General features: G+C 49.3%; 1 protein-coding gene across 1 annotated transcript in view; it reads left to right on the top strand.

Annotated features, from left to right (window-relative positions):
* The first annotated feature begins 6,899 nt into the window (after window positions 1–6,899).
* LOC143923320 (uncharacterized) overlaps window positions 6,900–13,448 on the top strand; it is a 38,360-nt gene continuing 31,811 nt past the window's right edge. Inside the window, exon 1 of the mRNA XM_077446929.1 lies at window positions 6,900–7,048. Within this exon, the coding sequence (XP_077303055.1) occupies window positions 7,023–7,048 (26 nt within the window). The 5' untranslated portion in view covers window positions 6,900–7,022. The remainder of the gene's footprint in view (window positions 7,049–13,448) is intronic.

Below are 13,448 nucleotides of genomic sequence, written 5' to 3'. Positions count from 1 at the left end.
TCATCATCTCTGTTTTATTAGACAAAGATTAGTAACTAGTGTGCAGAACTACAAGTCCCAGCAGTCCCGGTGCCCAGAAATCAGGACAAACCCAATACAGAACTACAAGTCCCAGCAGTCTCAGTGTCCAGATATCAGCACACACCCCATACAGAACTACAAGTCCCAGCAGTCCCAGTGTCCAGATATCAGCACACTGCCAATACAGAACTACAAGCCCCAGCAGTCCCGGTGTCCAGATATCAGCACACTGCCAATACAGAACTACAAGCCCCAGCAGTCCCGGTGTCCAGATATCAGCACACACCCAATACAGAACTACAAGTCCCAGCAATACCAGTGCCCAGATATCAGCACACACCCAATACAGAACTACAAGCCCCAGCAGTGCCGGTGTCCAGATATCAGCACACAGCCCATACAGAACTACAAGTCCCAGCAATCCCAGTACCCAGATATCAGCACACACCCAATACAGAACTACAAGTCCCAGCAATCCCAGTGCCCAGATATCAGCACACAGCCAATACAGAACTACAAGGCCCAGTAGTCCCAGTGTCCAGATATCAGCACACAGTCCATACAGAACTACAAGTCCCAGCAATCCCAGTGCCCAGATACCAGCACACAGCCAATACGGAACTACAAGCCCCAGAAGTCCCGGTGTCCAGATATCAGCACACAGCCAATACAGAACTACAAGTCCCAGCAATCCCAGTGCCCAGATATCAGCACACAGCCCATACAGAACTACAAGTCCCAGCAGTCAGGGTGCCCAGATATCAGGACACAGCCCATACAGAACTACAAGTCCCAGCAGTCAGGGTGCCCAGATATCAGGACACAGCCCATACAGAACTACAAGTCCCAGCAATCCCAGTGCCCAGATATCAGCACACAGCCCATACAGAACTACAAGTCCCAGCAGTCAGGGTGCCCAGATATCAGGACACAGCCCATACAGAACTACAAGTCCCAGCAGTCCCAGTGCCCAGATATCAGCACACAGCCAATACGGAACTACAAGCCCCAGCAGTCCCAGTGTCCAGATATCAGCACACACCCTATATGGAACTACAAGTCCCAGCAGTCCCAGTGTCCAGATATCAGCACACACCCCATACAGAACTACAAGTCCCAGCAGTCCCAGTGCCCAGATATCAGCACACACCCTATATGGAACTACAAGTCCCAGCAGTCCCAGTGTCCAGATATCAGCACACACCCCATACAGAACTACAAGTCCCAGCAGTCCCAGTGCCCAGATATCAGCACACACCCTATATGGAACTACAAGTCCCAGCAGTCCCAGTGTCCAGATATCAGCACACACCCCATACAGAACTACAAGTCCCAGCAGTCCCAGTGCTCAGATATCAGCATACACCCAATACGGTACATATATATTGTATATATATATATATATATATATATATATATATATAAAGTGATCAGAAAGTTCTCTGCAGTGAAGGATAAGCGCCCCTCCTCCACAGGCGGGAACTTCCCCATTCCAGAGCTCTGCAGCTTTCTCTTCCGATTTCCTGGAATGGGAGAGGATTCCTGTGAACGTTCCCCGCCTGATCCTCACATTCTTTTTTTTTTCAAATATAAATGTTTATTAATTCCCAACGTGGGCTAAGACAATACAATACACACATATAGGAAAAACAACCAAAAAGGGAAAAAAACATATTCAGCACAGGAGGGGTGGGGGGGGGAGCTAAGACGGGGTTCATAGACTTTCTAGCTTGTGGTTATATACCAAAAGACGAGCCCCTCCTAAATGAATTGTGTGGGGACGAGGACCTCTTCACCAGGGGGTCCTCTAATAGGAGGCGATGGAGGAAGGAAGGTCCCGGTCGTCTTCTGTCTCCTCTCCCACCCCATCCGGTAGAACTCCATTGCCAGAGGTAGAGGGGGGGGTGGGGGTAGAAAAAAGAGGGGGGGGGATAGGAAAAAAAAAGGGTGGCACACAAAGAAGTAAAGGGGGGAATCTAGGGAGGAAGTGGGGAGGGGGCATAGGGATGGGGTACAGGGATAGGGGGGTATGGGAGGGCCCTGGTTGATTCAGGACTTTCCAGCAGTTCATATTTATTGGGGTATTGACCTCATCAGGAAGTCCTAAGGATGATACCCTCTGGGGGGAGAATGAATTGGTGCCAAAGCGCCCAGCGCCCATGTCTTGTTCTATTTTTCCTGTTGGTGTCTCGCAGTGAGCACTGGTCCTCCATTTTACTAATGTCCTCCACCCAACGGATCCAACTAGTCACCGTTGTAGGGGTTTGACTTTTCCATTGGAGTGGGGTACGGGATTTTGCAGCAGGTAACAAGTGGCGCACAATAGACTTTTTGTATCTCTTGGTTGATATTGTGTTTACGTGAAGTAAAAAGAAAGGAGATCCTCCCATTCTACATTCCCCGCTTCTGAACACCAATCAGAGCCCAGAATCTACATACAGCAATCACATTTATGACTTAATTTCATCTTCTGATTTTATTCCTAATATCATGAAAAACACTAATTACAGCGTTCAGTTCTGGACTGTTACATTTTCATTATTTATCCCCCCCCCATAAAAAAGCAGGTCTGGCAGCAATACTCACCCTCAATACAGAGTTGTGCCCTGCAGTACCCTTTTCACACCACAAGATGTCCCCAGAGTGCAAATAATTCCAGGCTCAAAATACATCACCGGACACTTTATTAGGTCCTCCTTGCTAGTAGGGATGAGCTCGGTGTTCGACTCGAACATCAGCCGTTCGTCTGTTCGGCGAATTCAGAACTTTGTGGACCGTTCACACCAAATTTGTGTGTCACGAACGGCCCACAATGCACTACGCCATGGCAGTGCATTGCTGGCTCATGATTGGCCAAGCATGCGGGGTCACAGTGCATGCTTGGCCAATCACAGCGCCGGCAGCGAGGAGAACCATAATTGGCCACAGGCAGGATGCCTGTGACCAATTATAGCTCAGGGGGTTTAGTACACGCCCCACACTATATAAGGCCACAAGCAGCGGCCTTGTGTAGTGTGTTCCGGCGTGCAGGGAAAGAGAAGGATAGGCAGGGACAGTGTGTTCTTTTCTCAGGCATCTGCAGGAGTTAAAGTGGGTGTTGTGTGCCTCCAGCACAGTATACACCTGTATCTACCCTTTATTGCTGTTGTTCTCCAATACAGGCATCTGCAGGAGTTAGTGGGTGTTGTGTGCCTCCAGCACAGTATATACCTGTATCTACCCTTTATTGCTGTTGTTCTCCAATACAGCCACCTGCAGGAGTTAGTGGGTGTTGTGTGCCTCCAGCACAGTATACACCTGTATCTACCCTTTATTGCTGTTCTCAAATACAGCCACCTGCAGGAGTTAGTAGGTGTTGTGTGCCTCCAGCACAGTATACACCTGTATCTACCCTTTATTGCTGTTGTTCTCCAATACAGCCACCTGCAGGAGTTAGTGGGTGTTGTGTGCCTCCAGCGCAGTATACACCTGTATCTACCCTTTATTGCTGTTGTTCTCTAATACAGCCACCTGCAGGAGTTAGTGGGTGTTGTGTGCCTCCAGCGCAGTATACACCTGTATCTACCCTTTATTGCTGTTGTTCTCAAATACAGCCACCTGCAGGAGTTAGTGGGTGTTGTGTGCCTCCAGCACAGTATACACCTGTATCTACCCTTTATTGCTGTTTTTTCTCTAATACAGGCATCTGCAGGAATTAGTGGGTGTTGTGTGCCTCCAGCACAGTATACACCTGTATCTACCCTTTATTGCTGTTGTTCTCCAATACAGCCACCTGCAGGAGTTAGTGGGTGTTGTGTGCCTCCAGCGCAGTATACACCTGTATCTACCCTTTATTGCTGTTGTTCTCTAATACAGCCACCTGCAGGAGTTAGTGGGTGTTGTGTGCCTCCAGCGCAGTATACACCTGTATCTACCCTTTATTGCTGTTGTTCTCAAATACAGCCACCTGCAGGAGTTAGTGGGTGTTGTGTGCCTCCAGCACAGTATACACCTGTATCTACCCTTTATTGCTGTTTTTTCTCTAATACAGGCATCTGCAGGAGTTAGTGGGTGTTGTGTGCCTCCAGCACAGTATACACCTGTATCTACCCTTTATTGCTGTTTTTTCTCTAATACAGGCATCTGCAGGAATTAGTGGGTGTTGTGTGTCTCCAGCACAGTATACACCTGTATCTACCCTTTATTGCTGGTGTTCTCTAATACAGCCATCTGCGGAATAAAATATATTGGATATTTTAAACTTTTTTAACTAATAAAAAAATGAAAAGTGGGGCGTGCAAAATTATTCGGCCCCCTTGCGTTAATACTTTGTAGAGCCACCTTTTGCTGCGATTACAGCTGCAAGTCGCTTGGGGTATGTCTCTATCAGTTTTGCACATCGAGAGACTGAAATTCTTTCCCATTCTTCCTTGCAAAACAGCTGGAGCTCAGTGAGGTTGGATGGAGAGCGTTTGTGAACAGCAGTTTTCAGCTCTTTCCACAGATTCTCGATTGGATTCAGGTCTGGACTTTGACTTGGCCATTCTAACACCTGGATACGTTTATTTGTGAACCATTCCTTTGTAGATTTTGCTGTATGTTTGGGATCATTGTCTTGTTGGAAGATAAATCTCCATCCCAGTTTCAGGTCTTTTGCAGACTCCAACAGGTTTTCATCCAGAATGGTCCTGTATTTGGCTGCATCCATCTTCCCCTCAATTTTAACCATCTTCCCTGTCCCTGCTGAAGAAAAGCAGGCCCAAACCATGATGCTGCCACCACCATGTATGACAGTGGGGATGGTGTGTTGAGGGTGATGAGCTGTGTTGCTTTTACGCCAAACATATCATTTTGCATTGTGGGCAAAAAGTTCATCATCCCTTCCCTCTTCATTTCTGGAGACAACTTGGCAGTATGCTGCGGAGGCAGGAACATCACTGCCAACTGATTTTCCCTGCCTGGTGTTCCCTCCACCTAGGCTACCATTACTCTCCTCCTTAAAGCGGTATTAAACCCAAAAGCAAACACTTAATATATTGCAGTTTACCAATCCTTAGATGTGTTGGGTGCATTCAATTTCTTTTTAAAGCGGACCTCCACCCTGAAGTGGAAGTTCCGCTCATCTGATCCCTGTATAATCCAGGTATCTGCACCCACTTCCGGTGTTCTGCCGTATAGTGTCCGGCTATCAAATAGTGTCCGCCCCGTACTGAGCAGGCGAAGCTTCGGAAAATCTCTGAAGCTGAACGCCGCCTGCGCTGTGAGTGGAGGTGGTGGCCCCACCATCCAAGCGGACATAGTGTTGTGAATATTAGAGGGTCCCTTCGCTTGCCACGCTTCGGGCTCGGCCTCGCTGCGCTCGGCTCTTTTATTCCTACTCAATGTCCACTTGGATGGTGGGGCTAGAACCTGGACTCACGGCGCAGGCGCCGTTCATCCTCGGGAATTTTCGGAATCTGTGTTGCTGTGTACTGTGCATGCGCAGTACGCAGCGGACACTATAGAATGGAGGACCTTATATGACAAGACACCGGGACAAGACCGCCGCAGATGCCCCTCCCCCCCATTGTGTTCTGGGAAACACACAGTTCCCAGGACACAGCGTGGACCAGCAGAGACACAGCGCGACTTGCGCATGCGCAGTAGGGAACCGAGCAGTGAAGCCGCAACGCTTCACTTCCTGATTCCCTGACAGAGGATGGCGGCGGGGGCAGCAGAGAGACGCGCGATTGCTCGTCATCTGCCGCCGACATCGCTGGACCCTGGGACAGGTAAGTGTGCATTTATTAAAAGTCAGCAGCTGCAATATTTGTAGCTGCTGGCTTTTAATATTTATTTTAAAGGTGCAGAACCACTTTAATGCTGCGTACACACGGTCGGAGAATCCGTCGGAATGCGTCTTATCGGACCGTGTCGTCAGGTAATCCGACTGTGTGTGGTCTGCATCGGACTGATTCCGTCCAAATCTCTGTCGGACCAAATTTTCCAACTTATACGTATAGTCAGATCAAATTCCTACATCAAAGCTATTGGCTACTAGCCTGAACGTAGTCCCGTCGTAACGAAATTACGTCATCACGTTCTGAATGATTGGATTTTTCGACAACTAAGGCCGCGTACACAGGAGAGGATTGTCCGCCCAACTAAGTCCGTCCGACAATCCGACAGACAGTCCGTCCTACTTTTGAATGAACGGACTTGACCACACACGATGAACAGACAGTCCACTGAAAGCTTGCGCGATGACGTGTACAGCACGTACGACGGGACTAGAAATACGACGTCCAATACACTGCAATGCAACCTTCGGCCGTGTAAATCCTTTCTGAGCATGCGCCATACTTAGTCCGTCCAACTTGCCTACTCACAAGCGGACTGTCCGCTGAAACCAAGTTTGGACGGACAATATTACGGAAATTCCGAAAGACTTAGTCCGCCAGACTGTCTGCTGAAAAAGTCCGCTGAAGCCCACACACGAGCGGACTGTCCGCTGAAACGCGTTTCAGCGGACCAAGTCCGTCAGACAGTCCGCCCGTGTGTACGCGGCCTTAGTCCGACCGTGTGTATGCAACAGTTTCGGACACAATCCGTCAGACTAAATCTGACGGACAAAATCCGACGGATTTGGTTGTGGAAATCTCCGACCGTGTGTACAGGGGCTAAGGCTTTCTTTTCTTTATTTTCATAGGGTGATCCAGCTAGTAAGTCAGTTTTATAACAGAACAAGCTGTCCTACAAATGTAGGAATTAGAGGGATGGGACAAACCACGATCATCTTTTATTTAACCTTTCTCCCAAAAGGGGGAAAAAAAAATGGTTTACTGTAACTAATTACGAAGTGTGAGCTGGAGTTTCGTTTCAGTTTGTTAGAGAATCTAAATCTGCTAGTCCATCTAACACTCCCCTTCCACAAGATTAGCAATGGTCCAAAGGTTGCTCATTCATCCGGAGTGTAGTTACTTTCATACAGGAGGTGAGTTACTGGTCAGATCACCAGGTGAAAACCTAAAAGAACAAATCCAATGGAGCCATCACAACCCAAGGATAGGTAAGCTGCAATAAATGACAGTCTTGGTTTTGGGTTTAATACCGTTTTAACCTCAGATCTGATTAGTACCTGTGCATCCCCTAGAAGCAAGTGACTCAAGCTAGGCTCATTTTATTCAGCAGTTTGCTCCGTAACAGTTTGCAGGGCAATGGCAGGAGTGACTGTAGATGAGGAGGCAGAACGGGATGCCTTGGCAGCTGTGGTGAAAAGCGAGCTAATCTGTACCTGGGTGATAAAGAAGGATGATGAAGGCTTAGGCCGCGTACACACGGGCGGATTGTCTGCCCAACTAAGTTCGTCAGACAATCCGACAGACAGTCCGTTCAAAATTTGAATGAACGGACTTGACCACACACGATGAGCAGACAGTCCGCTGAAAGCTTGCATGATGACGTGTACAGCACGTACGACGGGACTAGAAAAACAACGTCCTATACACTGCAATGCAACCTTCGGCCGTGTAAATCCTTTCTGAGCATGCGCCATACTTAGTCCGTCCAACTTGCCTACACACGAGCGGACTGTCCGCTGAAACCAAGTTTGGACGGACAAAACCAAGTTTGAACGGACAAAATTACGGAAATTCCGTAAGACTTTGTTCGTCAGACAGTCCGCTGAAAAAGTCCGCTGAAGCCCACACACGAGCGGATTGTCCGCTGAAACACGGTTCAGCGGACTAAGTTGGACAGACAATCCGCCCGTGTGTACGCGGCCTTAGTTAGCCATTTCACCACCTCCTCTACATGCTCTGGCTGTATAACACACTCATCACCCGAAAGATATGGCAAACATGCTCTGTCTCACCTCCTTATAGCTGCACACTGTCTGCAAAATCAACTTCCCTGCCTGCAAGACATGATGATGATTATATGGGGCTTATTCTTTTTTTAATTTACAGTTATTACAAGAGCTGTATGGAGGAGTGGTGCTTGGGCATACTGTAGATGGTGGTGCTTGAGTGTACTGTAGATGGTGCTGTTTAGGTGTACTGTGGACTATATTGTTTGGGTGTACTGTAGATGGTGCTGTTTAGGTGTACTGTAGACTATATTGTTTAGGTGTACTGTAGATGGTGCTGTTTAGGTGTACTGTAGACTATATTGTTTAGGTGTACTGTAGATGGTGCTGTTTAGGTGTACTGTAGATGGTGCTGTTTAGGTGTACTGTAGATGGTGCTGTTAGGGTTTACTAAAGATGGTGGTGTTTGGATCTACTGTAAACAGTGGTGAGGTGGCACTGATGAGGAGGCAATAATATGCAGCACTGATAGCCACTGATGGGCACTGATAAAGAAACAATGAAAGGCATTACTGATGGGCACTGACTGGCATTATTGATTGGCACCCCCGATGGGCACTGATTGGCATCATATCTGGGTACAGGTGGTTACCGATTGGCATTACTGGTGGGCATCACTGGTGAGGCACTGCTGGGCATTGCTGATGAGTCTGCATTGATAATCAATGCGCCGATTATTAGTGCAGCCTCCCCCCCCCCGTCAGGAGAGCCACTGATTGTCTCTCCTCTACCTGCGCCTTGACAGTTTAAATAGAGAAAAGCCAATAAACAGCACTTCATGGTTTCCATGTGATCACAGCTCATCACATGGTAAAGGGCATACCTCATAGGCTCTTTACTTAGTTCGGAGATGCAGTGTGTCAGACAAACACACTGTACCACCAATTGCCACGCTACATGCTCCTGGGGGCGTGCACGAGCAGCTTATCCTGCTGGACATCGTATGACACCCAGTCGGGATCACTGATCCCCACTGTCAGTGGTGTAGCGTGGGTTGTCAGCACTCGGGGTAAGGCAAGTAATTTGCGCCCCCTAACCTGCGGATTTTTTGCACTCCCCAAGTTCCTTCAAATACAATAGTACTGACCTACCTGATTCCTATACTGACCACTACACTAACCTACTATACTGTCCACTACACTACACTGTACACTACACTAACCACTATACTATGCTGACCACTGTACTACACTGTACACTATACTGTACACTACACTAAACTGACCACTATACTATCTACTACGCTGACCACTATACTGTCCTGCCTACAGTAACTCTCTCTCTCTGCCTGTGTGTGTCTCGCTCTCTCTCTCTCTCTGCCTGTCTCTGCCTGTCTCTCTCTCTCTCTCTCTCTCTGCCTGTCTCTCTCTCTCTCTCTCCACCCCTCTCTGCCTCTGTTCCTCTTTGCCTCTGTCCCTCTCCGCCTCTGTCCCTCTCTGCCTCTGTCTCTCTCTGCCTCCCTCTCTCTGTCTCTCTCTCTCTGTCCCTTTCTCTCTGCCTCTCTCTGTCTCTCTCTCTGTCCCTTTCTCTCTGCCTTTCTCTCTCTCTCTCTGCCTCTCTCGCTCTGTCTGTCTCTCCCTCTCTGCCTCTCTCTGTCTCCCTCTTTCTGTCTCTCTCTCTCTGCCTGTCTCTGTCTCTCTGCCTGTCTCTCTCTGCCTCTCTCATTGCCTCTCTCTCTGCCTCCTTCTATTTGTGTCTCTCTCTCTCTGTCCCTTTCTCTCTGCCTTCCTCTCTCTCTGCCTCTCTCCCTCTCTCTGCTCTGCCTCTCTCTCTCTCTGCCCCTCTCTCTGCCTCTCTCTCTGTGTCTCTCTCTCTGCCTCTCTCTCTCTCTGCCTCTCTCTCTCTCTGCCTCTCTCTCTCTCTGCCTCTCTCTCTCTCTGCCTCTCTCTCTCTGCCTCTCTCTCTCTGCCTCTCTCTCTCTGCCTCTCTCTCTCTCTGCCTCTCTCTGCCTCTCTCTCTCTCTCTGCCTCTCTCTCTCTCTCTGCCTCTCTCTCTCTCTGCCTCTCTCTCTCTCTGCCTCTCTCTCTCTCTGCCTCTCTCTCTCTCTGCCTCTGTCTCTCTCTCTGCCTCTGTCTCTCTCTCTGCCTCCCTCTCTCTGCTCTGCCTCCCTCTCTCTGCTCTGCCTCCCTCTCTCTGCTCTGCCTCTCTCCCTCTCTCTGCTCTGCCTCTCTCCCTCTCTCTGCTCTGCCCCTCTCTCTGCCCCTCTCTCTGCCCCTCTCTCTGTCTCTCTCTCTGCCTCCCTCTCTCTGCTCTGCCTCTCTCTCTGCCCCTCTCTCTCTCTCTCCCTCTGTCTCTCTCTCTGCCTCCCTCTCTCTGCTCTGCCTCTCTCTCTGCCCCTCTCTCTGTCTCTCTCTCTCTCTGCCTCTCTCTCTCTCTCTCCCTCTGTCTCTCTCTCTCCCTCTGTCTCTCTCTCTCTCTGCCTCTCTCTCTCTCTCTGCCTCTCTCTCTCTCTCTGTCTCTCTCTCTCTCTGCCTCTCTCTCTCTCTGCCTCTCTCTCTCTCTGCCTCTCTCTCTCTCTGCCTCTCTCTCTCTCTCTCTCTCTCTGCCTCTCTCTCTCTGCCTCTGTCTCTCTGCCTCTGTCTCTCTCTCTGCCCATCTCTCTCTCTCTCTGTGTCTCTCTCTGCCTCTCTCTCTCTCTCTCTCTCTGTCTCTGTGTCTCTCTCTGCCTCTCGCTCTCTCTGCCTGTCTCTCTCTCTGCCTGTCTTTCTCTCTGCCTGTCTTTCTCTCTGCCTGTCTTTCTCTCTGCCTGTCTCTCTCTCTGCCTGTCTCTCTCTCTGCCTGTCTCTCTCTCTGCCTGTCTCTCTCTCTGCCTGTCTCTCTCTCTGCCCGTCTCTCTCTCTGTCTCTCTCTCTCTCTCTGCCTCTCTCCCTGTCTCTGTCTTTCTCTCTCTCTCTCTGCCCCTCTCTCTCTCTCTCTGTCTGTCTGTCTCTCTCTCTGCCTGTCTCTCTCTATCTGCTGCCTCTCCCGCTCTCTGCCTCTCTCCTCTCTCTCTTCTGTCTCTGCCTCTCCCCAGTCCGTGTTCCTCCTCACCTGCTTGTCCTGCATGGGTCCGGAGGAGGGGAGGGGGATGAGAAGACACCGGTGTCTTGTCAAATAACGTCCTCCATCCGATAGTGTCCGCTGCGTACTGCGCATGCGCAGTACACAGCAACACAGATTCTGAAAATTGCCAAGGATGAACGGCGCCTGCGCCGTGAGTCCAGGTTCTATCCCCACTATCCAAGTGGACACAGAGCAGGAATAAAAAAGAGCCGAGCGCAGCGAGGCCGAGCCCGAAGGATATAGTTAACAAACTATTGATTGTGCGCTCGGCAGGCAAACATCTTGCCGAGTGCGCAAAAATTTGGGTGTTCCCGATGTTCTGTTGAACTGCTTGCCCATCCCAACTGAAGACTATATTGTTTGGGTGTACTATAGATGTTTGGGTGTACTGTAGACTGTGGTGTTTGGGGGTACTGTAGACAATTGTGATGTGTATACTGTAGACAATAGTGTTTGGGTTACTGTAGATGGTGGTGTTTGGGTGTACAGTAGACGGGGGTGTTTGGGTGTACAGTACAGTAGACGGTGGTGTTTGGGTGTACTGTAGACGGTGGTGTTTGGGTGTACTGTAGACGGTGGTGTTTGGGTGTACTGTAGACGGTGGTGTTTGGGTGTACTGTAGACAGTGGTGTTTGGGTGTACTGTAGATGGTGGTGTTTGGGTGTACAGTAGACGGTGGTGTTTGGGTGTACAGTAGACGGTGGTGTTTGGGTGTACAGTAGACGGTGGTGTTTGGGTGTGCTGTAGACTGTGGTGTTTGGGTGTACTGTAGATGGTGTTGTTTGGGTGTACTGTGTTGTTTGTGGGTACTGTAGATGGTGGTGTTTGAGTGTACTGTAGACGGTGGTGTTTGGGTTACTGTAGACGGTGGTGTTTGGGTGTACAGTAGACGGCGGTGTTTGGGTGTACAGTAGACGGTGGTGTTTGGGTGTACAGTAGACGGCGGTGTTTGGGTGTACAGTAGACGGTGGTGTTTGGGTGTACAGTAGACAGTGGTGTTTGGGAGTACAGTAGACGATGGTGTTTGGATGTACTATAAATGGTGGTGTTTGGGTGTACAGTAGACAGTGGTGTTTGGGTGTACTGTAGACTGTGGTGTTTGGGTTACTGTAGACGGTGGTGTTTGGGTGTACAGTAGACGGTGGTGTTTGGGTGTACAGTAGACGGTGGTGTTTGGGTGTACTGTAGACGATGGTGTTTGGGTGTACAGTAGATGGTGGTGTTTGGGTGTACAGTAGACGGTGGTGTTTTGGTGTATAGTAGACGGTGGTGTTTGGGTGTACAGTAGACAATGGTGTTTGGGTGTGCTGTAAATGGTGTGCTGTAGACTGTGGTGTTTGGGTGTACTGTAGATGGTGTTGTTTGGGTGTACTGTGTTGTTTGGGGATACTGTAGTGGTGTTTGGGTGTATTGTAGACGGTGGTGCTTGGGTGTACAGTAGACAGTGGTGTTTGGGTGTACAGTAGATGGTGGTGTTTGGGTGTACAGTAGACGGTGGTGTTTGGGTGTACAGTAGACGGTGGTGTTTGGGTGTAATGTAGACAATGGTGTTTGGGTGTACAGTAGATGGTGGTGTTTGGGTGTACAGTAGACGGTGGTGTTTTGGTGTACAGTAGACGGTAGTGTTTGGGTGTACAGTAGACAATGGTGTTTGGGTGTACAGTAGACAATGGTGTTTAGGTGTACTGTAGATGGTGGTGTTTGGGTGTATTGTAAATGGTGGTGTTTGGGTGTACTGTAGACGGTGGTGTTTGGGTGTACTGTAGATGGTGGTGTACGGGTGTACTGTAGAAGGTGGTGTTTGGGTGTACAGCAGACGGTGGTGTTTGGGTGTACAGTAGACGGTGGTGTTTTGGTGTACAGTAGATGGTGGTATTTTGGTGTACAGTAGATGGTGGTGTTTGGGTGTGCTGTAGACTGTGGTGTTTGGGTGTACTGTAGATGGTGTTGTTTGGGTGTACTGTGTTGTTTGGGGGTACTGTAGATGTTGGTGTTTGGGTGTACAGTAAATGGTGGTGTTTGGGTGTACTGTAGACGGTGGTGTTTGAGTGTACTGTAGACGGTGGTGTTTGGGTGTACAGTAGACGGTGGTGTTTGGGTGTACAGTAGACGGTGGTGTTTGGGTTACTGTAGACGGTGGTGTTTGGGTGTACAGTAGACGGTGGTGTTTGGGTTACTGTAGACGGTGGTGTTTGGGTTACTGTAGACGGTGGTGTTTGGGTGTGCTGTAGACGGTGGTGTTTGGGTGTACAGTAGATGGTGGTATTTGGGTGTACTGTAGATGGTGGTGTTTGGGTGTACAATAGACGGTGGTGTTTGGGTTACTGTAGACGGTGGTGTTTGGATGTACTGTAGATGGTGGTGTTTGGATGTACTGTAGATGGTGGTGTTTGGGTGTACTGTAGATGGTTGTGTTTGGATGTACTGTAGATGGTGGTGTTTGGGTGTACTGTAGATGGTGGTGTTTGGGTGTACTGTAGATGATGATGTTTGGATGTACTGTAGACGATGATGTTTGGATGTACTGTAGACCAGTGGTCATCAACCCTGTCCTCAGGGC

The sequence above is a fragment of the Lithobates pipiens genome, unplaced genomic scaffold (assembly GCF_037356315.1).
Source record: "Lithobates pipiens isolate NorthernLeopardFrog02 unplaced genomic scaffold, aLitPip1_a1.2 Scaffold_22, whole genome shotgun sequence".
Taxonomy (NCBI): domain Eukaryota; kingdom Metazoa; phylum Chordata; class Amphibia; order Anura; family Ranidae; genus Lithobates; species Lithobates pipiens.
The sequence above is the reverse complement of the archived record's forward strand: the minus strand, read 5'-3'. Positions and strand labels throughout refer to the sequence as shown.